The 27,293-nt window shown below is 49.6% G+C and overlaps 1 protein-coding gene and 2 long non-coding RNA genes across 3 annotated transcripts in view; 1 reads left to right on the top strand and 2 right to left on the bottom strand.

Moving 5' to 3' along the window:
* The window catches only part of LOC308459161, a 56,177-nt gene extending 52,131 nt beyond the window's left edge, over positions 1 to 4,046 (bottom strand). The window contains exons 1-2 of the long non-coding RNA XR_013977823.1: positions 3,744 to 4,046; positions 650 to 1,546 (exon numbers count right to left, since the gene is read on the bottom strand). This is a non-coding gene — a long non-coding RNA (uncharacterized lncRNA). The remainder of the gene's footprint in view (positions 1 to 649; positions 1,547 to 3,743) is intronic.
* LOC308459229 overlaps positions 1 to 6,142 on the top strand; it is a 57,744-nt gene extending 51,602 nt beyond the window's left edge. The window contains exon 2 of the long non-coding RNA XR_013977927.1: positions 5,596 to 6,142. This is a non-coding gene — a long non-coding RNA (uncharacterized lncRNA). The remainder of the gene's footprint in view (positions 1 to 5,595) is intronic.
* Positions 5,939 to 27,293, bottom strand: part of CCDC12 (coiled-coil domain containing 12) — a 33,791-nt gene continuing 12,436 nt past the window's right edge. The window contains exons 2-7 of the mRNA XM_080974319.1: positions 18,096 to 18,169; positions 12,691 to 12,770; positions 10,258 to 10,319; positions 10,092 to 10,126; positions 8,934 to 9,010; positions 5,939 to 7,688 (exon numbers count right to left, since the gene is read on the bottom strand). Coding sequence (XP_080830445.1) covers positions 7,609 to 7,688; positions 8,934 to 9,010; positions 10,092 to 10,126; positions 10,258 to 10,319; positions 12,691 to 12,770; positions 18,096 to 18,169 — 408 coding nt within the window. The 3' untranslated portion in view covers positions 5,939 to 7,608. The remainder of the gene's footprint in view (positions 7,689 to 8,933; positions 9,011 to 10,091; positions 10,127 to 10,257; positions 10,320 to 12,690; positions 12,771 to 18,095; positions 18,170 to 27,293) is intronic.

The raw sequence follows: 27,293 nt of genomic DNA, 5'->3' as shown, positions 1-27,293 counted from the left end.
TAGCTGCGAAGCATAACTCCTTTTATTTCTAATAGCTACTACAAACTAATGAACAACTGGCTTGCATGAGTGTTACATCTCCCACTCAGCCATCTAGTCACTACATATGACTTCAATAAGGAGTGAACACCAGGAACTACAGCAGCCTTTCGGGCAGGCTGGCTTTTTGAAAGCAGCTAAGGAGATAAACAAAGGTCCATATAGTTAAAGCCATGGTTTTCCCAGTAGTGATGTATGGAAGTGAGAGCCGGACCATCAAGAAGGCTGATCGCCAAAGAATTGATGCTTTTGAATTCTGGTGCTGGAGGAGACTCTTGAGAGTCCCATGGACTGCAAGAAGATCAAACCTCTCCATTCTGAAGGAAATCAGCCCTGAGTGCTCACTGGAAGGACAGATCGTGAAGCTGAGGCTCTAAGACTTTGGCCACCTCATGAGAAGAGAAGACTCCCTGGAAAAGACCCTGATGTTGGGAAAGATGGAGGGCACCAGGAGAAGGGGACGACAGAGGACGAGATGGTGGGACAGTGTTCTCGAAGCCACCAGCATGAGTTTGACCAAACTGCGGGAGGCAGTGGAAGACAGGAGTTCCTGGCGTGCTCTGGTCCAGGGGGTCACGAAGAGTCGGACACGACTAAATGACTAAACAACAACAACACACACACACACACCACCTTTCTGCCAGCTCCTGATCCAGATCTAGTCCCGTGCATTGACACAAGGTAACACACAAGTAATGCCTTGCCAGTAATAATGTTTATTGCTATAAAATTAGAAGCTCCATATAACAAGAAAATGAAACACAGAATTGTAGAGTTGGAAAGGGACCCCGAGGGTCATCTAGTCCAACCCGCTTCAATGCAGGAATCTCAGCAAAAGCATCCATGACAGACAGGCATCCAAGAAACCTTAGAAACCCCCAAGGAAGGAGAGTCCGCAATCTCCCGAAGATGGCTATCACTGACTGTGAGAAAGAATGTTCCTTTGCTGCCCTTCTCCGGCGGTGGCTGAAGTCAGGAAAGGGATTTAAGCATCTAAAAAGGCCTGTCTGGTCTAGCAGCCTTTCCCCACTGTGGCCACTCCGGTGCTCATTTTGGGAATTTCTCCAGCAGGATCTGAGCGTGACAGCGACTCTCCTCGTTTGCGATTCTCAGAAACTGATGTTCAGAGGCAATCTGCCTCCGACACGGTGTGTGTGTGTGTGTGTGTGTGTGTGTGTGTGTGTGTGTAACGTAGCCTTAGTCAACATAGCCTTAACTACCAGGAGCAAGTTACAGAAATGCAGGCATGTGGATCCAGTGTGGGCGTGAAAAAGCTTAGGGTGCTACAGAGCTAAGGGTCCACGGGAAACAGTCAGTGGGGGGAGGCGGAGGCGGAGGGGGGGAGGACCGGCTGACTTCCATTCCCAGGTGTTGCGGTTGTATTGCAATGCACGGTGTCTGTCTCATTGCGGAGCGGGCCAAACATCCCAGGTCTTGGGGTCGGGGGCTCTTCCTTCCTACTTTCCCGTATCCACTTTTTCCACCAGGCTTTAGCGACCCGTGCACCCTGATAGACAAAAGATGCCAAGAATTAAGAGGGGAGTAAGAGGCAGAATGGGTTCGCTCCGCCTGGTTCTCCCAGGAAACCCATAGTTGGAATCAGAATTCCATACAGTGAATTTAATAATAATAATAAATAATAATACAGCCATACCTCGGGTTGCGAACGCTGCAGGTTGAGCATTTTTGGGTTACAGACCATGCCAAACCCGGAAGTACCAGAACAGGTTACTTCCGGGTTTCGGCGCTTGCGCATGCGCAGAAACACAAAATGGCATCACGCACGTGCGCAGACGTGGCACTACGGGTCGTGAACGTGCCTCCCGCACAGATCACGTTCGCAACCCTGAGGTATGACTGTAATAAATTTTTATTTATACCCTGCCCTCCCTGGCCAGGGCTGGGCTCAGGGCGGCTAACACCGAATATAAAGTACAATAAAACGTAATAGAAAAAAAGGGAAAAGAAACAGTTAACTAAAATACAGCTTAAAATGTAGCCTCATTTTAGAAGTAGCCCATAAATCAAGACCATAAAGGGAGGAAACCTCAGATATTCACCAGAGCCAGCTATCCATGCTGGTCCTACTTGGGCCAGCAAAAAAGCCAAGGGAAAATTTATATACCAACTCAACTCGCCGTGTTTGGAGGAGGAGGAATGCTGCCTAGGATCCCAAGAACACCATCCCCACCGTCAAACATGGAGGGGACAAAAGACCTCCTGAGATGTGTGCAAACCTGGTGGCCACCTACAAGAAACGTCTGACCTCTGTACAGTGGTGCCTCGCAAGACGAAATTAATTCGTTCCGCGAGTTTTGTCGTCTTGCGATATTTTTCGTCTTGCGAAGCACAGTGTTGGGAAAGTTTTGGAAAAGCTTCAAAAATCACCAAAGTCTTTAAAAACCTCAAAAAAGGCTACCACACCGCGTTCTATGAGTTGCTCCTCGAAGTCAAGTCGCAACTGTATTAACGGTGTTAAGAAAAAGGAAACAAACTTGCAAGACGTTTCCGTCTTGTGAAGCAAGCCCATAGGGAAAATCGTCTTGCGAAGCAGCTCAAAAAACAAAAAACCCTTTCGTCTAGCGAGTTTTTTGTCTTGCGAGGTACCACTGTAATTGCCAACAAGGGTTTTGCCACCAAGTGCTAAGTCATCTTTTGCAAAGGGATCAAATACTTATTTCACTCATTATAATGCACATCAATCTCTGACTTTCGTCTTCTGGGTTTCTGGGGGTTTTCGTGTTATTATTCTATGTCTCTCACAGCTACAATAAACCTACCATTAAAATTACGGGCTGGTCATTTCTTCGCCAGAGGGCAGACGGGCAAATTTAGCAGGGGATCAAATACTTTCCCCCCTCGCTGTACCATGCCCACAACCAAAATGCCACAAATAACAGAACCCTATTCCCGGACCACGATGGCACTTTGGAAACCAACCCACAGATTTTCATCATTGAAAGATGTCCACCATCTGCTCTAATTGTTCTTTTTTCAGCCTTTTGCTGTGTTGAACAGCAAAGCCCGATCGGTAAAAATATTGCTACGTGTCACGCCGAACTCTGAGTGGTCCAAGATGCCGCCATCTCCCTTGGAGAGATCGTAATAATAATAATAATAATTTATTATTTGTACCCCGCCCATCTGGCTGGGTTTCCCCAGCCACTCTGGGCGGCTTCCAACAAAGATTAAAAATACATCAAAATATCACACATTAAAAACTTCCCTAGCAGGGCTGCCTTCAGATGTCTTCTAAATGTCAGGTAGTTGCTTATCTCTTTGACATCTGGTGGGATGGCGTTCCACAGGGCGGGCGCCACCACCGAGAAGGCCCTCTGCCTGGTTCCCTGTAGCTTTGCTTCTCGCAGTGAGGGAACCACCAGAAGGCCCTCTGCGCTGGACCTCAGCGTCTGGGCAGAATGATGGGGGTGGAGGTAAGAAGGTAAGAGGCTGCTGGATCAGGCCAATGGCCCATTTAGTCCAGCATCCTGTTCTCACAGTGGCCACCCAGATGCCTGTGGGAAGCCAAAAACCAGGATCCGAACACAAGATCCCTCAACCCTCCTTCCGTCTCCAGCAACTGGGATTCAGAAACGTTTTGCTTCCGATTGTGGAGGTAGAGCCGAGCCGTCATGGCTAGCTACCACCGATAGCCAAGATCTTAACCCTGAAGTCTCTCCTTCAGATACATCGCCAAGACTTACCTGCTGGCGCTCAAGGTGGGCTTCTTCCTTCTCAGGTGCATCTTCCGAAGTTGGTCCTCCTTCTGTGGCCGGCACTTCAGCCTCAGAGATGGCAGACACCACCAGGGTGACGCCGACAATCAGGAAAAGCAACCACGGACCTCGCATCATTCCTGGGATGTGTGCTTCGGTGGCTGAGCGTCTTGTCTTCTGAGAACAAGGCACGTCCTGAGCGCTTTTTAAGGCACTGCTCTGGACTTCCCGCAGGAAATTCCTTCTTCGGGGAGACGAGCAGGAAACGGGCTTTGCATGCAACCTGTCAAAATCTACATTTCCCGGAGTTTACCCAGCCAGGTTGCCTCACCAGCTAACAGCAGCCACTTCCTGGCCCAGCCCATTTTGCAACCTGTGTTTTGCTCAAGCCTTTGTTCACTCTAGTTGCGGTTACACCCAAACTTTCCCCCAAGAAACTACATGGCTTTCCCTCTGCCAACTTTTTCCTCCCTGCAAAGTAGGCTAAGGTAAAGGTAAAGGACCATTAGGTCCAGTCGTGGCCGACTCTGGGGTTGCGGCGCTCATCTCGCTTTATTGGCCGAGGGAGCTGGCATACAGCTTCCGGGTCATGTGGCCAGCATAACTAAGCCGCTTCTGGCGAACCAGAGCAGTGCACGGAAACGCCGTTTACCTTCCCGCCGGAGTGGTACCTATTTATCTACTTGCACTTCGAGGTGCTTTCGAACTGCTAGGTTGGCAGGAGCAGGGACCGAGCAACGGGAGCTCACCCTGTCGCAGGGATTCGAACCGCTGACCTTCTGATCGGCAGGTCCTAGGCTCTGTGGTTTAACCCACAGCGCCACCCGCGTCCCCTGCAAAGTAGGTTAGGCTGAGAAAAATATTTGGAGGTGCTGTCCCTATGACTCTGGCCAAACAATAAAGCTGTAGAACAAGTTGTTCTTCAGTGCCTGGCCTTATTCTGTCACTACTCCAGAAATATACTGGATGCTGCAATCGGCTTCTTGCCACTTTGCTGCTCAGTAGAAATCCTGTTATAATATACAGTGGAACCTCGGCTCCTGAACGCCTTGGGAGCCGAACGTTCTGGCTCACGAACGGACGAAAACCTGAAGTAATTGTTCTGGTTTTCGAACCTGATTTGGAAGCCGAACCCCTGGCACGGCTTCCGATTGGCTTCAGGAAGCTGCTGCAGCCAATCAGAAGCCACGCCTTGGCTCCCAAACTGTTTCGGGAATCGAACAGACCCCCAGAAAGGATTAAGTTTGGGAACAAAGGTTCCACTGTACAAGGTGGCCAAATTTTGTGCAGCAGCAATCAAAATACGACATGCAACGTTTAGCTCCCAGGATTAGTAGAATATATATCGACCGATGGGAAACTTCTAGGTCAGAAGAGTTTCCTTTCTGGAAAGATAAATGACCCCCTAGAACTGTGAGTTTTTTTATGTATATGCAATGTTATATCATTTTATCTTGTCCTGGGCTTTTAAATTTTGTAATCAGTGAGAGCTGGACCATAAAGCAGACTGATCACTGAAGAATTGATGCTTTTGAATTATGGTGCTGGAGGAGACTCTTGAGAGTCCCATGGACTGCAAGAAGATCAAACCTCTCCATTCTGAAGGAAATCAGCCCTGAGTGCTCACTGGGAGGACAGATCCTGAAGATGAGGCTCCAGTACTTTGGCCACCTCATGAGAAGAGAAGACTCCCTGGAAAAGATGTTGGGAAAGATGGAGGGCACAAGGAGAAGGGGATGGCAGAGGACGAGATGGGTGGACAGTGTTCTCGAAGCTACGAACATGAGTCTGACCAAACTGCGGGAGGCAGTGGAAGACAGGAGTGTCTGGCGTGCTCTAGTCCAGGGGGTCACAAAGAGTCGGACACGACTAAACAACTAAACAACAACAACAATCAGTGCTTTCGTCTTGATACTGGTCATTGACCTTACTTAATAAAATGACTTGATCTGAGAGGCAGATGGGAATCTTGGATCAACCACACCTTCACCTGCCAGACAGAATGTCTGCCTGATATCTAGTGGCTCAATGGACTGACTGGCAGGCCTAATCCAGCTTCCCAAAATTATTCTTCTCTCCAGAAAAATTCCATGCACGAAATACTGTGTCAGATGGTGCATCTCCCAGTTGGGTTTTTAATTTAATCACCCAGGAACATCAAAGAAAATACAAGGCGCTGCGGATTATCTATAGAACATTTTATTATTTTTTTAAAAAAACCTGCACGACTGAAGGCGAATCGATTAAAGAACAGGAAGATGGCCACAAGGAGTGGCATTGACTTTTCAAAGTTGGGAGCAGACGGGCGGATCTGAAAACATGTCGGAATGAAATATTAACATCCCAGGTGGCAATGCAAGAGAGGTTGTTATTTTAGCAACCCACAAGGAAGTGGCCTGGCCACAAAACTGTTCCAGGAGACACCTGCTGCCTTGCCCCGTGTCGGATGTGCTCAGAACTGATTGGTCCGTGGCTCTGCAGACTTATGCTAAAGTGGGACTGCCACTCAGGTGATGTTTTGCAAGCAGATAGCAGCAAGAACAACTTATCTATAGGGATCAGAGATCTGGGGTACAGAAGGACAGGGCCTTTCTAACCACAACCACTTACAGAACTGTGGGTCTTGGCCACGAGAGGCAGCCCAGTGCCTTAAGGCCTGGTTCCCCCTGGAAAAACCCTGACACACTCCCCGATCACAGCCAATAATTCCCGCAAGGGAGGGCTCCTGGGCTGGATTTTCAAAGCAATCTTGCTCTTTTGCCAAGCCTCAAATTCTCCACCCGAAATCTTGTGCCACAAACTGCAAGGGTCTTCGCTTAGACTGCGGCACGCACAGGACTGGAGGAAGGAGGGGGGTCCTGTGTCAGCCAAGAGCACGAGGGTCTCATCTTTCTTTCGCATAGCCGTCAACGTTTCCCTTTTTTTAAGGGAAATCCCATATTCCAAATAGGATTCCTCGCAAGAAAAGGGAAAAGTTGACAGCTATGTTCTTTCGCAAGGTTGAGGCGTGGCATTACTGGTAGGGAACTGCCTTCGAGAGAAGATTATTGGCAAATGCGCCGGGGACTTCCTATGGAAACTTTGCAAAGAGCTTTCTGTTGCATTTCTGGGTGTCTCCTGCAGCGCCACACTTCACAGCTGCTGGGCTGGGGATTTTGAAGCCTTTGAAACACAGGTACACATGGAAAATCTGTGCTAGATCTAACTACAGGCCCCTCAGCAGTTGCCAGAGGCGAGCTTGTTTGCAGAATCCAGGGTCCTTGCCCTGAGACCAACTCCCTTTGATATATGGATAAGCTACATTCAAGTCAGCCTCTTCCCCAACATGACTTTCTGGGACACTTCAAGGAAGTCTGCCAAGCATACTGGAATTGGCCTGCAAGAGACAGAGGACTCTCTAAACACCTGTGTGCTTTTGCATTATGAAAATCAACAAGGGAGAATTTCCTATTTCGTTTAAAATGCAGCATTTCATGTTATGATGTTTTTTTGGGGATGGGTGAGGTTTTCCCTGGGTCCTCTTCAGATATGTCTGTTGTACTGCAGGTATCCACAGGGACACAGTTCTGTAAGCGATTGCGACCCACTTCTGCAGGCTCCTACTTTTGGCCATCTTCCTGGTTCTCCCTTGCATGAGAAAAGTCCTCTGCCCCACTCGTTTGCTTGCCAGCAACGCCCCCAAGCAAAAGCCTGCCTGGAGAAGACGTAAACACCAGGCAAGCCCTTGCATTCTGCCGACTTGTGTCAAGCGTGTTTCGTCCCCTCGTTCCACAGCCCTGCATCCAGCACAGAGTCAGAGAAGCTTCGCTCAAGGGCCACCGAGGGCAAAGGAGAGCCTGCCGGACGGGCCGCCTCAGTCCGAATCGCTTCCCTCCTGCTTTGCTGAGTCAACCGCTGACGCCAGATCTTCCTCCTGGCCTCTTAGCCTCTCTCCTGCGAGGGAAACAGAAACACCACTCAGCAACTGTTGCCTGTCTGAAGCGAGCCCACAGTAAACCACACCACATATTTGTAGTAGTAGTAGTAATAATAATAATAATAATAATAATTTATTATTTGTACCCCGCCCATCTGGCTGGGTTTCGCCAGCCACTCTGGGCGGCTTCCAACAAAGTTTAAAAATACATTAAAATGTCACACATTAAAAACTTCCCTGAACAGGGCTGCTTTCAGATGTCTTCTAAATGTCAGGTAGTTGCTCTTCTCTTTGACATCTGGTGGGAGGGCGTTCCACAGGGCGGGTGCCACTACCGAGAAGGCCCTCTGCCTCGTTCCCTGTAGCTTGGCTTCTCACAGGGAGGGAACCACCAGAAGGCCCATGGAGCTGGACCTCAGCGTCCGGGCAGAACGATGGGGGTGGAGACACTCCTTCAGGGCTACTGGGCCTTTGAAGCCGTTTAGGGCTTTAAAGGTCAACACCAACACTTTGAATTGTGCTCGGAAACGTACTGGGAGCCAATGTAGGTCTTTCAGGACCAGTGACGTTAACTCTTTCTTAGAAATACAGGATCTGCACAGGAGTGCCATGCCTAATGAGCACAGCAGCCTTTCTCAGGAGGTCTTGCCCCTATGAGGCAGTTGCAGAAACTAAAGGTTCCTGCCTTCACACAGCTGCCTAAGTCTCCACCTCTCCAGGGTTTCCCCCAGCAATCTCAGACTATGCCGGTGTGCCTGCCTTTGCTCCTCCCACTTCACGCCTCTCCTGGTCCTGTGACACATGGGGAGCTTGTTGCAGCAGCAGCAGGAGGCATTCTGGCTTCTTTGCCAACCTGACTCATCTCTGCCTCTTGGCCTGTCAAGAATCCACATTTGGAATTCAAGCTGAGCTAGGTTTCCCTGGGGAAGGGATGCAACTCAGAGCATCTGTCCTGTAAGGAGGAGGTCCCAGATTCAACCCCTGCTGGCATCTCCAGGTAGGGCTGGAAGAAACACTTGCCTGAAATCCTGGAGAGCAGCTGCCAGCCAGTGTAGACCAAACTGGGCTAGACGGACTAGCCGTCAGGCTCGGTATAAGGCGGCTTCCTATGGAATGGGGCAGGGACACCAGGATGACAAGGGGAGGCGCAGAGGGCTGAGCGAAAGCCAAAACTAGATGGCGAAGAGACCTGTGGGATGCTCAGCACTGCAATGGACGCCTCCAGCACTGCTTCACACATTTCCCCGCAGACTCTCACTCACTTATTAGCTCGGCTATCGCCCTCTGGGTTCGCTTCTCCAGCTTCTCCAGTTTCTTAGCCACGTCCCGCTTCAAGTCCCTGAGGAGTGAGGGAAATGGAAACAAAATGAGCCCAGGCCCAAGGAGGAGACAGGGAGGCCAAGGCCCTGAAGGGCACCTATCTGGCCTCAGGATTACAAGTTCCTTTGGCAACGCGGCAGCAGTACCTGCGAGGAAATCAGAAGAGGACTAGGGCTCCTCCTGGGCTAGGCTGGGCGGCTGTGAAGAACGGACAACCCCTTCAGTAGAAAGGAGAAGGAAATGGTTGGGCTGAATTGTCAGTCCCTTGAGGAAATATTTTGATTTATATGACACACTTGATTAACCAAAGTGCCCAGGGCAGAGAACTGCACTATAAAATCCGGGTGCAAAATAAATGAACACACAGAGCTATTATGTACAGAAACATGGAAGTCTAGCGTCCACATCAAGGGAAGTAATAGGTTTGACAGCTATTCTTTAATTGTGCTTCCTGGGGGGCTGGACTAGATACCCCTTGGGGTTCCCCTTCCAGCTCTACAATCTCATGCTTCTATTAAAATGGCACAAACCCCCAAAGCACTGTGTGAAGAAGTACTTTCTCTGTCTGTTCTGAATCTTCCAGTGGCACTTGGGGTAGGTTTCTAATCCAACCCCCCTTTAATTATGTTGTGGAGGAGGATATTATTGGTTTGTTTTTACTCTTATTTTTATTATGTATTTGGTGTTTTTAATATTGCATTTTTATGTTGTGAGCCACCCGGAGATCTACAGGTGAAGGGCAGTACGCTAATATTAATACAGTGGTACCTCAGGTTAAGAACTTAATTCGTTCCGGAGGTCCGTTCTTAACCTGAAACTGTTTTTAACCTGAAGACCACTTTAGCTAACGGGGCCTTCTGCTGCTGCCGCGCCGCCAGAGCACAATTTATGTTCTCATCCTGAAGCAAAGTTCTTAACCTGAGGTAATATTTCTGGGTTAGCGGAGTCTGTAACCTGAAGCGTCTGTAACCTGAAGCCTCTGTAGCCCAAGGTACCACTGTACTACTAATAATATAAAAGCTAAGCAACCTTGCAGGCATTTTATCCCCAAATAATTTGTGCAGTCGCCCCGCAAACCCCATTCACAGCTTCATACTCACCAGTCAGGTTTCCTGGGCGCAAGATTTGCCAAGTCCTGGGAAAGTGGAGAGGGGAGGAACACAAAAGAATCCCTCGTTAAGAGCCACCACTAATCAGCTTTGTAACAAAACAGGCAGGGTTTTTAAAAACAGTTTCATTTGAAGCACCAAACATTCCAAGACATACCACTTCTTCGATGATGGGCTCGGGCTTCGCAGCCTCCAGCTGCTCTTTCACCTTGTCTTCCACTAGGGGGCAGAAGGAGACAGAAAGATGTTGCAGCGATATTAGCAAAGGTAGGAAAGATGGGGGGGGGGGTTGCAGGGACAGGTAAGGTCCACTGAAGGTCACAGAGGGAGAGAGGTTCTCTGGGAGTCCCTGGCGGAAGCATGAGATAAACAACATGCATGCTGGAGAGCACAACGATGCCCTCTCCAGATGTTTTGGACATCAGCAGGGCCAATGGGTGGTGCTGTGGGTTAAACCACAGAGCCTAGGACTTGCTGATCAGAAGGTCGGCGGTTCGAATCCCCGCGACGGTCGGTCCCAGCTCCTGCCAACCTAGCAGTTCGAAAGCACGTCAAAGTGCAAGTAGATAAATAGGTACCACTCCGGTGGGAAGGTAAACGGCATTTCCATGTGCTGCTCTCGTTCTCCAGAAGTGGCTTAGTCATGCTGGCCACATGACCCGGAAGCTGTACACCGGCTCCCTCGGCCAATAAAGCGAGATGAGCGCCGCAACCCCAGAGTCGGCCACGACTGGACCTAATGGTCAGGGGTCCTTTTACCTTTAGGGCCAATGGGAGTTGTAGTCCAAAACACCTGGAGATGGCACCAGGTTGGCCAACGCTGGCCTAGTCATTAAGAACCTCAACTGGAATCCCTCCCCGATCAGATGAACCGAGGGCGCAAACTTAAGCTGCCACGGCAAGACTCAAGTAGATCAGTTGGCAGAGAGTAAGCCTCTTAATCTCAGGGTCGCAGGTTAGAACCCCACAATGATGGGTCAGACTAGATGACCCTTGTGGCCCCTTCCAACTCTAAGTCTCTAAGACACTAAGATTTCTGCCAGAGGACCCTAGTTCTCCAGCGGCACTACAATTCCCAAAACGCCTTGGGGGAAAGACACAAAAAGCCAGTTCGCAGGTGAGACACAGGTGTACCCTTAATTCCCGTGTTCAGAAAAGGAAGGACCAATCCTCAAATATGTCTGGCAGGGCCCTCGTGAAGTGCTTTGATCACTTCTGCAAGCTTATCTGTTCTGGTTCATAGTGTCTTCTTCCTCCCCAAGGTCAGGTTAGAAGCAACTCTGCAGAGACGCAGTCCTTGTTTTGGACAGGGTCAGCCAAATTCCTGAATAAGAAGTCTAATCAATGGCAAAGAATGTAAACAGAGCCTTCTGGATGTATGCCAATGGCAAGTGATATTCAGAAGCATCCGTGCCTCTGACAGTGGAGGCAGAGAATCGCCATCAATAGCCCTCTCCTCCGCCATGAATTTGCCCAACGCTCTTTTAAAGTCATCTAGGTTTGTGGTCTTCATTGCCTCCTGCAACAGCAAATTTCATAGCTTAGCTAAACTCGGTCTAAAGGACTTCCTTGGATCTGTCCGGAGAACTACCATATTTTTTGCTCCATAAGACACACTTTTTCCCTCCTAAAAAGTAAGGGGAAATGTGTGTCTTATGGAGCGAATGCAGGGGGGAGGCAGGCAGGAAAAGCCTCCAAGAGCCGCACACAAGCTCCGCGCGGCTCTTGCGGGCTTTTCCCCAGGAGGGAGAAAGGACTGACGTGGCCAGTCAGTCCCTTCTCCCTCCTCGTAGAAAAGCCCGCAGGAGCCGTGCACTCCTTAAAGGGTGCGCGGCTCCTGTGGGCTTTTGCGGGAGGTGGGGGAATTGCCATAGCCACGCGCAGCCCCTCCGGCTGGGAGAGGCTGCGCGCAGCTATGGCAGAAGCCAAGACAGCAAGCGGGATAGATCCTGCTCGCTGTCTTGGCTTCTTTGCTCTTTGGGGCTGGGGGGGGGGGACCCGGGCTTCCCCCGGCAGCCCCAGAAGCTCTGGGAGAAGCGGACAGGCTGCGTGAAGAATGTTTGCTGCTCTTTGGGGCTGGGGGGGTGGGATAAGATTTTTTTTCTTGATTTCCCCCTCTAAAAACTAGGTGCGCCTTATGGTCCAGTGCGCCTTACGGAGCGAAAAATACGGTACGTAGGAGGTTCTTTGCTATGTGCCTTGAGAACCAAACAGGAGTGTCTTTTGCTGCCTGCAAACAACTGGTATTTGAGAGGCAAGGAGAAATTCTTCCTATGTGTGTTCTCTTTTCTTCTTACTTATTGTGTTTATATCCCACCTTTTTCCTCCAAGGAGCTCAACGTAGTGTGCAGGGTTTGCCCCCTCCTCATCTTATCCTCGCAACGACCCTGCGAGGTCGGCTATGAGACTGGGGCTGGCCCAAGGTCAGTAGGGATTTGAACTCTGGTCTCCCGGGTCCTAGCCCAACACTTGACAACTTCTACACTAAACTGACTCTCTTTGTGGGCTTCCCAAGAAGGCACCTGGTTGGCCGATGTTGCAAGAAAGATGCTGTGGTCCGTTTCAGAAGAGGTTCTGGATGCCCACTCACCTGAGGCGGGCTTCGCTTTGGGCACCACCCGCCCCTTGAGTTCTTCGTCTTCCGGAGTGTAATTCCGTAACTTGAGCTCCCTGGAAAGAGGAAAGAAGAAAAGAGGGAAGCTTCAGTCTGATGTCGCACACGGCTACCCATCAGCCTCCAACAAAGGCCACTCGCTTGGTGTCCAGCAAAGAGCGACTTGTTCTGCCTGGCAGGGGTAGTTTTGAGGGTGAGAGAATGGCAATGGGCTCCTAGGAAGGAGAGGCTGTGCCTGGTGCTTGACCCAAGGAGCAGCAGGCTGAAAGAATGGATTGTTTGGGGCCCAAGCAGGTACCGTATTTTTCGCTCTATAGGACGCACCGGACCATAGGAGGGGGAGAACAGGGGAAAAAATCTCCCCTTCTCTGCGCAGCGCTCCTTCAGCGAAGCGGCAGGAGAAACGGAGCCCCTTCCATTTCTCCTCCCGCTTTGCTGAAGGGGCGCTGCGCAGAGAGGGAAAACTGTGCAGCGCCTCTCCAGTGAAGCGAAGCCTGGAGAGCAAGAGGGATCGGTGTGCACCGACCCCTCTTGCTCTCCAGGCTTCAGGCGGCTATCCGCAAGCCTTTGGAGCGCAGCGGGAACTCCTGCTGAGCTCCAAAGGCTTGCGGATAGCTGCCTGAATTGCCCGGAGCACAGTGGGAACTCCCACTGCGCTCCGGGGGCTTCAGGCGGCTTCAGCGAAAGCAACGCGAAGCCTCTGGAGTGCGGGGGAAGCGCTTCCTCTGTGCTTCAGAGGCTTCACGTTGCTATCGCTGAAGCCAAGGAGCCTGCATTCGCTCCGTAAGACGCACACACATTTCCCCTTAATTTTTGAAGGGGGAAATGTGTGTCTTATAGAGCAAAAAATACGGTATTTGCATGGGGTGTCCTGGACTGGCTGGCTGTAGAGGAGTAGAAGAAGGCATCAGCTGGGGAATCCCCAAGGGAAGAAAGCTCAGAAGCAGAGGGTTGGTGGTGGGATGAAGATGGGCAGAAGGAGCGTGACGGCGTGCAGCAACAACAGGGAATGATACAGTATGAGATCTTCACTTGAAGTCTTATAAATTACAGAGCCAGTGTGGTGTAGTGGTTAAGAGCGGTGGACTCGTAATCTGATGAACCAGGTTCGCTTCCCCGCTCCTCCACATGCAGCTGCTGGGTGACCTTGGGCCAGTCACACTTCTCTGAAGTCTCTCAGCCCCACTCACCTCACAGAGTGTTTGTTGTGTGGGAGGGAGGGAAAGGAGATTGTTAGCCGCTTTGAGACTCCTTCGGGTAGTGATAAAGGGGGATATCAAATCCAAACTCTTCTTCTTCTAATGAGGGAGCGGACTGGGAAGAGGAGGTGTCGGAAGCTGAAGGGGCAACAGGGTTAAGTGGGCAGAAAGAAGCTGGGGCAAAGTGTTAAAATTCCTGCTCCGTGGTTGCAGCTATGGGATTGTTGTCTATCACATGACGGTGTATGTTTTGACTCCACAGAGTGGGAAGTGACGGAGACAGGATGTTTGTGTTACTGTGTTCCGTGAAGGGGGACTGTTGTCCTTTGTTCTTTCTCTCTTTGCTGTCTGATGCTAGAGAGAGAGGGAGCCATGTTGCAGTGCTCCGTGTGTGTTTGTATGTAAATAAAGTAGAATAGCCAAAATGCTGAGTTGATGAGTTATTTTACGCAAACTGCAAAGACTCTGTGGGTCCCTAAGTGTGCCGATGCCTGTTGGCAACGGTCGCTGTGATGTTCGGGCTGAAGAAAGCTGAGAGCCATTTTGGTGTAGTGGTTAAGAGCAGTAGACTCGTAATCTGGTGAACCGGGTTTGCGTCTCCACTCCTCCACATGCAGCTGCTGGGTGACCTTGGGCCAGTCACACTTCTTTGAAGTCTCTCAGCCCCACTCACCTCACAGAGTGTTTGTTGTGGGGGAGGAAGAGAAAGGAGAATGTTAGCCGCTTTGAGACTGCTTCGGGTAGTGATAAAGCGGGATACCAAATCCAAACTCTTCTTCTTTGAAGCTCCCAAATGAATGACCAGGCGGGAGAGAACATGCCAGTCGGGCATGTGTCTCTACCAGGGTCCTACTCGAGTGTAGGACGAAGAACAGTCCTGATGCAGAGGTTGGAAAGGAGTGGGGCCAGGAGACAGAGATGAGACTGGATGCAGCAACCCTGGATTTGGAGAGCTGGGAGAGATCTTGCCACTGAGCTTAGCTCTGTCTGTAGCAGGAGCTCAGAGCCTTACGGACAGGCAGTTTTCTGCCTCTGAGTTGGGAGGAGGTGGTGGCATAGAGAAGCAGAAAAGGAGGGAGCCCTGAAACCTGGGAGATCTTGTGCCGATGGACACAGAAACCAGCAAGAGGGGGACTTGAAAGCCAGACTGCGTTGCTGCGCCACAGACCCACATCCAACTATCAAACCCCTTCAGAAAGATGCCAGACAGCAGGAGGAGTGGGCTGCTTGTGCGTTTGGCAGACGTGTGGGGCAAAAATAAAAATTGGCTGGGGACTTGGGAGAGCATCTTTCTCTTCGTTGCTCTCCTTAGTGCAGTTGCTTAATCTTGCAGGGGACAAGCAAGGCGAGGAATGAAATGTTGCTAGGCAGCATCAGCACTTATTTGCTCAGGTTCCGCTCTTTTCTACCGCCTCTTTCAATGCCTGTTTCCTTAGAAGCGAGTCCCACAGAGTTCAACAGGATTTACCCCCTGTGGCCAAAACCTTCTCTCCAAGCAGAAACGATAACCGGTGGATAATTTCCAGGGTATGTGCAGTGAGCCAAACCTCTGGGTCTTTTTGGGCTGGCATTTTTTTATTTATTTACGGATTTATAAACTGCTTTCCAACAAACGTTGTCAAAGCAGTACACTGTGAACACACAAACATACAGACACACACAAACACACACAGAGAGAGAGAGAGAGAATATGTACAGTGGTACCTCGGGTTATGGGACGCGGGTGGCGCTGTGGGTAAAACCTCAGTGCCTAGGACTTGCCGATCGTATGGTCGGCGGTTCGAATCCCCGTGGCGGGGTGAGCTCCCGTCCTTCGGTCCCAGCTCCTGCCCACCTAGCAGTTCGAAAGCACCCCTAAGTGCAAGTAGATAAATAGGTACTGCTTTATAGCGGGAAGGTAAACGGCGTTTCTGTGCACTGCGCTGGTGCTGGCTCGCCAGAGCAGCTTCGTCACGCTGGCCATGTGACCCGGAAGTGTCTGCGGACAGCGCTGGCTCCCGGCCTCTTAAGTGAGATGAGCGCACAACCCTAGAGTCGGACACGACTGGCCCGTACGGGCAGGGGTACCTTTACCTTTTTACCTCGGGTTAAGTACTTAATTTGTTCCAGAGGTCCGTACTTAACCTGAAACTGTTCTTAACCTGAAGCACCACTTTAGCTAATGGGGTCTCTTGCTGCCGCCGTGCCGCCGGAGCACGATTTCTGTTCTCATCCTGAAGCAAAGTTCTTAACTTGAAGCACTATTTCTGGGTTAGTGGAGTCTGTAACCTGAAGCGTATGTAACCTGAAGCGTATGTAACCTGAGGTACCACTGTATATGCTTAACAATTTAAGGCACACTGATGATGGAAGAGAGTTCTACCAGTGACGGTTAGCTAAGAAAATTAAACAGAGCCTCCATCTTCAGAGGCACTCTATATCTGAAAACCAGATTCTTAGCAGAAAGTAACTGAGGAGGGCCGAGGGAGAGAGGGAGGGAGAGAGAGAAAGAAATTAAGAAAGAAAGAAAGAAAGAAAGAAAGAAAGAAAGAAAGAGAGAGAGAGAGAGAGAGAGAAATGGAGGGAGATGCTCACAGTTTATTTAAAAGGAGGAAATAGGAGTAGGAGAGACACAGAGAGCAGAATTAATAGACCTGAACACCCCAGAGAAATATGCAACAATGATTTTTAACCCTCCTATGCAATTGGGGTTATAACTAATCCCGGAGGCATATTGAAATATGCAAAGCATTCCACCTAGCCTGTGCAACGCATTTCCCCCACCAAAGCAGTTGGTGGTTCTGTGTTTCTTTTTAAATTCTTAGAGGGGAGAGGAAGACATTGGGGTCCATTAACATTCTGACTGAAGCAAACAACCAGTTTCATTTTGCATATCCAAGATAGCAGAGGTGAGTTTTAAATCATGGAGATTTATCTTCTTCTTCTTTTTTTAAAAAAAGGCTATTCCGCTGGGGCATGGTCATGTGTGTGCTATGCTCCAGGTGTGAGGTTTCTACCCATGCTACCACACCACCGTGGATCCTATGCTCCTTGTGAGTAACCTACGTGCGGCATCTCAGCAAAGGATCGTCTCTGGGTCTAAATGCAGAGTTAAAAACGGGTTGTGCCGCTGGGCCTTCCGTTCAATTCCACAGAATCAGAGCAATGCCAGGTAGCCAGAAACCAGCCACACGATACTCCATGCCCCCCAGGAAACCGCTGGAGGCTTGTTACATTTCTCTAGCCTGTCCAAACGGACAGGTCTGAATCCCTTTAATTAACCACTAAATGCGAGGCTCTCGCAGACCTGCCACACGCAATTAGCAGCGCTGCCTCTTCCCGGCAAGAGACCTCCCAGGAGAGTCCTTTGGGTGTCCTTTGGGAGTCCTTTGCCCGCAGTGTGGGGAGGAGGAGGGTGTTCAGGAGAGAAGCTCCCAATTCTGCGCTCAGGATCCATCCCTTGCCCCCGTCTCTGAAGACAGGGGGTGGGAGTTGGTACCCGTTCTCCAGAGCTTGGCATCTTATTCCATTTCATGGGGACGTTGTAAACCCCACTTGCATTCACAGTATCACAAGGAGGTATCATCCCCTCTGGGAAGCTATGGAAATCTCCATCCCTGGATGTTGTTGTTGTTGTTTTTAAAAAGAGAGAGAGAGAAGGGTGGAAAATGAAAAGAGATGAGTCAGTCGTCTTGTCAGGATGTTTTCATCCACAGGTCAGCTCAGACAACCCGAGCGTTTCTTCTCAGCTCAACATTTCAATAACCCTGTCTTGTGTTGTGGAACAGAGAAGGCACCGGCCTGCCTCTCTTGAGGTGCCTGCTCTACAGTCCGCTCCAACCGTTAGCCTTAATCAGCAGAAACGGAAAATGCAATATCAAAGTCATTCATTATTCACCACCCTTGGGATCGCGTAACAAGCCGCCTCGCGGCTCGCTTACCTCGTATGCTGTTTTAACAGGAAAAGCAAGTTTCCCTGTTATAAACAAGCTGGTTTTTCCTTTCCGAGGGGGCTGTGTGTGTGTGTGTGTGTGTGTGTGTCTGTGTGTGTGTGTGTGTGTGTGTGTGGAGAACACACAGTCCAAAGCTCAGCTCCTGATTTGCAAGCAGGGAGCAAACACTGACCTCTACGCTAGACCAGAGCCACGATACGGCTCAAATCCCAAACAGAGAGAGAGAGAGAGAGGATAAGCAGCAACTTACTTATGCTTTCCCATATCTTTCTCTTCACTGTCGCCTCGGAAATGCTTGAGCTCCGGTGCGCCATCATCTTTATTCTGTGGAGAGAAGCAGAGAAAGAGAGAGGGGGGAAATTAGGGGGGAGGAGAGCACCCATCAAGCCTGACGTTTCCCCAGTGCGAGACTTCAATGCTAAAAAAACCCCCAGGCCCGGTGCCTGAACTGCATGTAAATGATCCAGCAGGCCCAGGATTCTTCGGTGTCTGGGCTTAATTTCATTTCGCTCCAGGCTGAATTCCCTACTGTGACTTGTGCGCACAAGAGAAATGGAAGGTGCGCAAACACACACAAGGCCAGCGAGGAGGGAAATGAATTAGATGTTTGGCGGGTGCTGGGACGTGCAGAGCAAGTTGTGCGTTTGGGGACTGCTGTGGTCCAAGCTGGATGAGCAAAGCAAGTAGAAAAGCTGGCGCTGGGGGAGGGAGAGTTTGGCAGGGGGTGGCAGAGAACACACACACACACACACACACGAGTCACATGAAAGCTGAACCTGTTTCCTGGAACGTGACGAATGCCAGGATAAACTGTGGCTCCTTCTGTACTCTGGTGCAGCTGCAACAAACACATAAGAGCGAAGGGCAAGGGGATTCATGGCTAGATTGCACGCAGGGCTTTGCTGGGTTTGCGCCTTGCTTAGTGTCAGTACAGCTGAATGGGAATGTAGAATGAGATGGGGTTTTCAACAACAACAACAACAACAACAACAACAACAACTAGCCACCCACACAGCTGCAAAACAGGCACCCCCAAACTCGGCCCTCCAGATTTTTTGGGACTACAATTCCCATCATCCCTGACTGCTGGTCCTCTTAGCTAGGGATGATGGGAGTTGTAGTCCCAAAACAGATGGAGAGCCGAGTAGGGGGGTGCCTGCAGTAAAATACGAAAACATGTAGGAGCTCACAAAGAATAAGCAAACTGGAACAACTGGGTGCTCAATCCAACCATGTTTAAAGATTGACATTGACTGAGTAGCTTAAGCGTCAGGTCTTGTGGGTGGGGAGGGTAAAAAGAACCAAATAGAGTATTGTAGCACCTCGAAGACGTTTTTACGGCAAAACTGCCACAGGCTACAGTCCGCTGGGCAGCTTCCAACAAAGATTAAAAATACATTAAAATGTCACACATTAAAAGCTTCTATGAACAGGGCTGCCTTCAGATGTCTTCTAAATATCAGGTAGTTTTTTTTCTCTTTGACATCTGGTGGGAGGGCGTTCCACAGGGTGGGCGCCACCACCAAGAAGGCCCTCTGCCTGGTTCCCTGTAGCTTTGCTTCTTGCAATGAGGGAACCACCAGAAGGCCCTTGGAGCTGGACCTCGGCGTCTGGGCGGAACAATGGGGGTGGAGACGCTCCTTCAGGTATACTGGACCGAGGCCGTTTAGGGCTTGAAAGGTCAGCAACAAGACTTTGAACTGTGCTCGGAAACCTAAGAAGGCCTGCTGTGATGCCCTTCAAATCCAGGAGGCGGGTGGTCCTTGCTTTCAGGTAGCCAGAAGGAAGACCCCGCACAGGGCACCAACCTGGCAAGGCGATGGAAGGCACAGAATGTAGAATTATCCTGGCACAGCCTGTTATCCCCAGGCAGAAAAATGCCATCTCGCTAGATAGAACAGAGCAAAACACATCATCCCACGTGTCAGTTTTGTGAGCCGTGCTTGGAACTTTGGGCATTCATCGGCGCAGCAGATCTGGCTCTCATTTCAGAAATGTTTCTGCCCAACTTCTGGTGTTTTTCCTCCCCCAATCCTTCCTTGCCCTTTCCAACTGCACTATTGGGTTTCGTCAGCCATCTGGGACCTTTTTATCAGGGTGGGGAATCGGTAAGCTGATTGTTGCGTTCCGTGAGCAAGAAACAGATGGCGGGAGGGTCCCGTTTGGCTGCAGTTACACCAAGCAGGTGGCAGATGGCGACACAAGAGCCAATCAGGAGCTTGGGGGTGGAGCCGCACGCGCTCTCTCCAAGTCTCCGGCTCCTTCGCTCTGCGATTGAGTCAGGCATCCGACAGATTGGACCCCAAAACCCAGGAGATAGCAAACAGCACAACCTGTTTTCTAAAGATCACACACACAAACACACATGCACAGATAACAGGGAAGGGAGACAAGAAGCACACCATGCTTAATACAGGGGATAAACTTTGCAGCCCTTGGTACCGTATTTTTCACTCTATAAGACGCATTTTTCCCCTCCTAAAAAGATAAACTTTGCAGCCCTGGGTAATTGAGGAACGCTGCCTCAACCGCTCACAAAATTAAACCAAAGAATACATAGAGAGAGTCTGCAGGATCAGGCCAATGGCCCATCTAGTCCAGCCTCCTGATCTCATAGTGGCCAATAGTGGGAAACCCACAAGCAGGATTCGAACACAAGAGCCCACTCTCCCTCCCCCATCACTGCCTCCTGTGGGGAGGAGTTCCATAGGTTGTTGTTGTTTAGTCATTTAGTCGAGTCCGACTCTTCGTGGCCCCATGGACCAGAGCACGCCAGGCACTCCTGTCTTCCACTGCCTCCCGCAGTTTGGTCAAACTCATGCTGGTAGCTTCGAGAACACTGTCCAACCATCTCGTCCTCTGTCATCCCCTTCTCCTTGTGCCCTCCATCTTCCACAACATCAGGGTCTTTTCCAGGGAGTCTTCTCTCCTCATGAGGTGGCCAAATATTGGAGCCTCAGCTTCAGGATCTGTCCTTCCAGTGAGCACTCAGGGCTGATTTCCTTCAGAATGGAGAGGTTGAATCTTCTTGCAGCCCATGGGACTCTCAAGAGTCTCCTCCAGCACCATAATTCAAAAGCATCAATTCTTCTGCGATCAGCCTTCTTTATGGTCCAGCTTTCACTTCCATACATCACTACTGGGAAAACCAGAGCTTGAACTATACGGACCTTTGTTGGCAAGGTGATGTCTCTGCTTTTTAAGATGCTGTCTAGGTTTCCATAGGCTTAACCATATGCTAAGTGAAGATGTGGTGCTTTCTTTTATCAGTCCCGAAAGTTCCAAAATACAGCTTCATTGCGTGTTCTAGTGTTGTGAGAGAGGGAGAAAAACGTTCCTCTGCCCATGTTCTCCATGCAAGGCATGGTTTTATAAACTTCTAACACATCAATTCTTCCTCACCTCTTCTCAGAATGGGGGGGGGGGGGGGAATCCCAAACATTGCCACCTTTCTTCCTAGAGGAGTCGCCCCCTCCCCTAAATCATCCTCCAGAGCTTTATCTACAGGACTGCCTCTCCTGGTCTGCCCCGCAAAGGACCTTAAGGTCCATGAATAACCATAGCTTAAAGGTCCCAGGCCCTAAGGAAGTCAGACTATCCTCCACCAGGGCAAGGGCCTTTTCGGTGATGGCTCCGACCTGGTGGAATGCTCTGTCCCACAAGACTAGGGCCCTTTAGGATTTAACCTCCTTCTGTCGGGCCTGTAAGAGAGAGCTATTCTGCCTGGCCTTTAATTTGAATTCAGCCTGATCTTTTGTTTCCCTTCTCTTCCCTTACCCCTCACCTTTTATGAAGATCGCCCGCTCTGAGACCCCATGGCTATTTCTCCCCTGGCCTCCTTGCTGGCCCAAGTGGGACCAATTCAGCCAGCTAGCCCTGGGGATTATCTAATTGATTTTTGGATTTTATTGCTATTCATGTTTTTATACTTTATTTTATGCTGCTTTTACAATTAAGTGTTTTAAATTTGTTGTAAGTCGCCCTGAGCCCAGTTTTTGAACCGGGAAGGGCGGGGTAAAAATAAAACAATATTATTATTAATATTATTATTATTATTATTATTATTATTATTAATGCATCCCATCAGTTCTAAGGTCCTGCAATGGCTATCATTGCCAATGGGCTATCGGAGAGGATTGTCACTTCATGAAGATGTACAGCTTAAGCAATAAGGATGGGCGTTCCACCTGCACAGCTGGTTTAACACACACTCTCCAAATCGGAGCCTTGGCATGAAGAAAGAGACAGAAGACAGGAGTTATGCAGCAAGAAGTCAAGGGAGGCTCTGGCTGGTGTAGTCTAGGCTGCAACCATCCTCTCTTTTGGGGGGCCACCCCATGCCTTGACCCATCTGCCTCCACCGGAATCCCCTGCAATGTACAAGGGACTCTCAGGCGACCGGGGGGGGGGAATTTCAGGCACCCAGAAATCTGCAGTTATGGATCTGATATCTTTCCTATCCAATCTCTGCATAGAAGAAAGAGGCTTGCCAATTGGTCGGGAGTGTCGAAAACCGGTCGGGGATTTGCATTTTGCCCCTGCCCCAGCCCCGAGTGCGAGGCATGCAGGACTGGAAGATCCTTCAGAAATTCCCGTCTACAAGGGGGAAATGTGCTTATCTCCTTGTTGTTGTTGTTTAGTCATTTAGTCGTGTCCGACTCTTTGTGACCCCCTGGACCAGAGCACGCCAGGCACTCCTGTCTTCCACTGCCTCCCGCAGTTTGGTCAAACTCATGCTGGTAGCTTCGAGAACACTATCCAACCATCTCGTCCTCTGTCGTCCCCTTCTCCTTGTGCCCTCCATCTTTCCCAACATCAGGGTCTTTTCCAGGGAGTCTTCTCTTCTCATGAGGTGGCCAAAGTCTTGGAGCCTCAGCTTCACGATCTGTCCTTCCAGTGAGCACTCAGTGCTGATTTCCTTAAGAATGGAGAGGTTTGATCTTCTTGCAGTCCATGGGACTCTCAAGAGTCTCCTCCAGCACCAGAATTCAAAAGCATCAATTCTTCGGCGATCAGCCTTCTTGATGGTCCAGCTCTCACTTCCATACATCACTACTGGGAAAACCATGGCTTTAACTATACGGACCTTTGTTTATCTCCTTAGCTGCTTTCAAAAAGCCAGCCTGCCCGAAAGGCTGCCGTAGTTCCTGGTGTTCACTCCTTATTGAAGTCATAATCCTTGCTCAGTCGCAGCAGGTTGCTATGGAAATGATGGCAACCGCAGCCTGAATATTACGACTTTGCACAGCGGAACGAACAGGTGATGGGGTTGTGGCGGCGGCGGCGGCAGCAGCTGGAAAGGAAAGCAGTCTCCTGCTTCTTTTAGTCTGGGGTGTGTGAGGGGGCTTTTTCAAACTGAGGGACACATTCCCTTATGGGCAAGCACTCAGGGGCCACATGGCAGCAGCAGGCAGGGCCAGAGCCAAAAGTGGGCGGAGGAAGCAATATAATAATAATAACAACAACAACAATAAGCATTAATTAATTAATTAATACCCTGCCCATCTGGTTGGGTTTTCCCAGACATTCTGGGTGGCTTCCAACAAAATATTAAAATACAATAGTCTATTAAACATTAAAAGCTTCCCTAAACAGGGCTGCCTTCAGATGTCTTCTAAAAGTCTGGTACAGTGGTACCTCGGGTTACATATGCTTCAGGTTACAGCCTCTGCTAACCCAGAAATATTACTTCGGGTTAAGAACTTTGCTTCAGGATGAGAACAGAAATCATGCTCCAGCGGCGCGGCAGCAGCCGGAGGCCCCATTAGCTAAAGTGGTGCTTCAGGTTAAGAACAGTTTCAGGTTAAGAACGGACCTCTGGAACGAATTAAGTACTTAATCCGAGGTACTACTGTAGTTGTTGTTCTCTTTGACATATTGTGGGAGGCTGTTCCACAGGGCGGGTGCTACTACTGAGAAGGCCCTCTGCCTGGTTCCCTGTAACTTGGCTTCTTGTAGGGAAGGAACCACCAGAAGGCCCTCAGAGCTGGACCTCAGCGTCCGGGCTGAACGGTGGGGGTGGAGAAGCTCCTTCAGGTCTACTGGACCGAGGCCATTTAGGGCTTTAAAGGTCAGCACCAACACTTTTAATTGTGCTCGGAACCAAGGTAACATTTACCCTTCGTACAGCGTTCAAAATTTCGCAGGCGCATTTTGCACCTAGCTGTCAACCACTGGCTCTGGGCCGTTTTCAGACGCTAATACCCCATCCTGTAGAATTCTATCAGTTAAGGCATATTTTATCTGCACAGTCAGAATGAATTTCAGGAACCAAAATGCTTTTTCTCTGTGCAGCCTGAGCAGGAGCAGTGAACGATGTTATAGCTAATCGCTGTCGCTTGTCTTCACTTACCCCACTGCCTTGCCCACAGTTGTAAAGAATAGCCCTACATTATGGATGGTCTGTGTCACCATTAAGAGGCAGGAATAGGCCAATATGTGCACTGTTCCTGAATCAAGTGACTTTTCATCTTTAAGTTCTCTAAACCTTGCTCAAGGCTGTCCTCTGAACCGGCCAGATTTTTAACTGAGAACCAATCACAGTCAGTCCATCCTTTGAAAAATAAGACTTTAGAGCTGTTTTTCCCCAAAATGGCAACCAGACATTCCATTTTGGCAACTGTAAACTTGGTTTAAGGAGCCATTTGACACCTAGCTTATATACAGTGGTACCTTGGTTGTCGAACGGCTTAGTTTGTCGAACAAATCGGCTCCCGAGCTCTGCAAACCGGTTTGAGTGTTCCGGTTTGCAAACTTTTTTGGAAGCCGAACGTCCGACATGGCTTCCAATTGAGTGCCGGAAGCTCCTGCAGCCAATCGGAAGCCGCGCCTTGCTTTTCGAACTGTTCTGGGAGTTGAACAGACTCCTGGAACGGATTAAGTTCGACAACCAAGGTACCACTGTATCTGAGTTTCTAACACTGCCTTTGTACAGCAGGCTAGTTTCTGCACACACCCCTCTATTCACCGCCCAGGAAAGGAAGAGGCGTTATCAGTGTTCAAGGACACATTCCAGAGAGGCAAAAACATTTGAGGAAGATGCACAACAGGGCTGAGGGAGGTGCAGCTGATGAAAGACTTCAGGCTACAGGGAGAGAGATCAAGTCTAAGGTTTAGACCTGTGAGATCTTATGTGGCTCAGGACTGCAGGACCACCTCTCTGCACATCAACTAAACCAGACCCTTGGGGGGAAGTTCATCTTAATTCATGCTGGGGTTTAGAAACACTTAATAAGTTGCAATAGGTTTCTACTGCTCCAGAGTGTCTCTGAAATGCAATGTGAAAATGCGATATCAACACACACACACACACACACACAGAGAGAGAGAGAGAGAGAGAGAGAGAAAGAAAGAAAGAAAGAAAGAAAGAAAAGGATAGAGTGTCTTCTACATGTGCCCAAAGATTTGCAGGAGGCTACTAATAATGGCTGCCTACCAAGGGATGCGGGTGGCGCTGTGGGTTAAACCACAGAGCCTAGGACTTGCCGATCAGAAGGTTGGCGGTTCAAATCCCCGCGACGGGGTAAGCTCCCGTTGCTCGGTCCCTGCTCCTGCCAACCTAGCAGTTCGAAAGCACGTCAAAGTACAAGTAGATAAATAGGTACCGCTCCGGCGGGAAGATAAACAGCGTTTCCGTGCACTGCTCTGGTTCGCCAGAAGCGGCTTAGTCATGCTGGCCACATGACCCAGAAGCTGTACGCCAGCTCTCTTGGCCAATAAAGTGAGATGAGCACCGCAACCCCAGAGTCGTCCGCGACTGGACCTAATGGTCAGGGGTCCCTTTACCTTTTAGCAAGATCAGCCAAACTCTGTGGTTGCCTACCTGCTTTTTATATGGAGAAAGCTAACATCTCCCTACAAAAGGACCAAAGCAAAAGGTTTGCTGGGTACATTCCTCTGGTTTGCAAGAAACCAGTATGCTTACAAGAGTACATTAAAAGAGAAAGAAAAAAAACTGCCCAAGCAGCCATAATCCAGAACTCAAAACAGAAAACTCAGGCAGACAGCGCTCATTCCATCGCCTCCCTTTATCAGAGGCTGCAAACCTCCGCCCTGCCACTCCAAAGGGTGAAACATTCCCTTGGATTTCCAAGCACTCAAAAGTTGAGGGGGCAGTGTGTGCTGAAATGCAGGCCAAGAACCCGTCAGCAAAGCTAAACAAACTGGGAGAGGTTGGCATTTATATTGTGCAATAAAGGGGGCGTCCGTCCCCCCCCCCCCCCCGTGCAGAATAGGCACTAGAGCCCAGGGTGGGGTGGGAAAAAGAGCTGTTTTTATTTATAATTTTAATCGTGGTGATTTATTGCCACCACACACCCCCAAAGTAAATAGAGACACAGATACTAATGTTATACTTGCACCATTTTTGGATTCATTTATTTCAAACCGCTGGTCCTTCAAGTACCATACGGTGGTAGTTCTTTGGGACTTTGGGCAAAGCCCTTTCTCACCGCCAGCTATCAAATCTTCTGAATGGAGAGGTCCAAAAATTAATCTTGAGACCTTTCCGCATAGGGGAAGATGCTCCAGCATTGAGCTATGACCTCTCGATCTCCGCTCAGCAATGAGAGGCAGGATTTCCCCCCACCGCCCAGTGCTTTATTCTTGCACAGAAAAGTTTCCATTTTCTAAGTTCACCAGCAACAATGAATGGGCGCCAGCTGCAAATACCATCCTATGAAAGCTTGGCAGTTTCAGAGTCTTTAACTTGGTTTATAAAAGGCAAGTGCCGTATTTTTCGCTCTATAAGACGCACCAGACCACAAGACGCACCTACTTTTTGGAGGAGGAGAACAAGAAAAAAAATATTCTGAATCTCAGAAGCCAGAACAGCAAGAGGGATTGCTGCACAGTGAAAGCAGCAAATCCCTCTTGCTGTTCTGGCTTCTGGGATAGCTGCGCAGCCTGCATTCGCTCCATAAGACGCACACACATTTCCCCTTACTTTTTAGGAGGGAAAAAGTGAGTCTTATAGAGCAAAAAATACAGTAAAATAAACATGCCAAAGCAGATCCCTTTCTAGGGCAGCCTTCGCCAACCAAGCGCCCTATCTAGAAGTTCTGGACTACAACAGGCTTCCTCAACCTCGGCCCTCCAGATGTTTTGATACTACAATTCCCATCATCCCTGACCACTGGTCCTGCAAGCTAGGGAACATGGGAGTTGTAGGCCAAAAACATCTGGAGGGCCAAGGTTGAGGAAGCCTGGACTACCACTCCCTCCCATCATCCCTGGCCATGCTGGCTGGGGCTGATGGGATTTGTAGTCCAAAACATCTGGAGGGCAGCCAGTTGGAGAAGGCTGTTCTAAGTCATCAGTTTCCAGCGCAAACTGAACATTTTCTGATGCAGTTTCCCTCCAAAAAAAAAAAAAAACACCCTTCACTGCCCCCACCTTACAAGTATCTGTATCTCTGGCCAACTCACTGGATCTACTCACTAAATCACAT

This window comes from Podarcis pityusensis (genome assembly GCF_964106645.2).
Source record: "Podarcis pityusensis genome assembly, chromosome: 12".
Taxonomy (NCBI): Eukaryota; Metazoa; Chordata; class Lepidosauria; order Squamata; family Lacertidae; genus Podarcis; species Podarcis pityusensis.
This window is presented reverse-complemented; position numbering and strand designations above follow the sequence as displayed.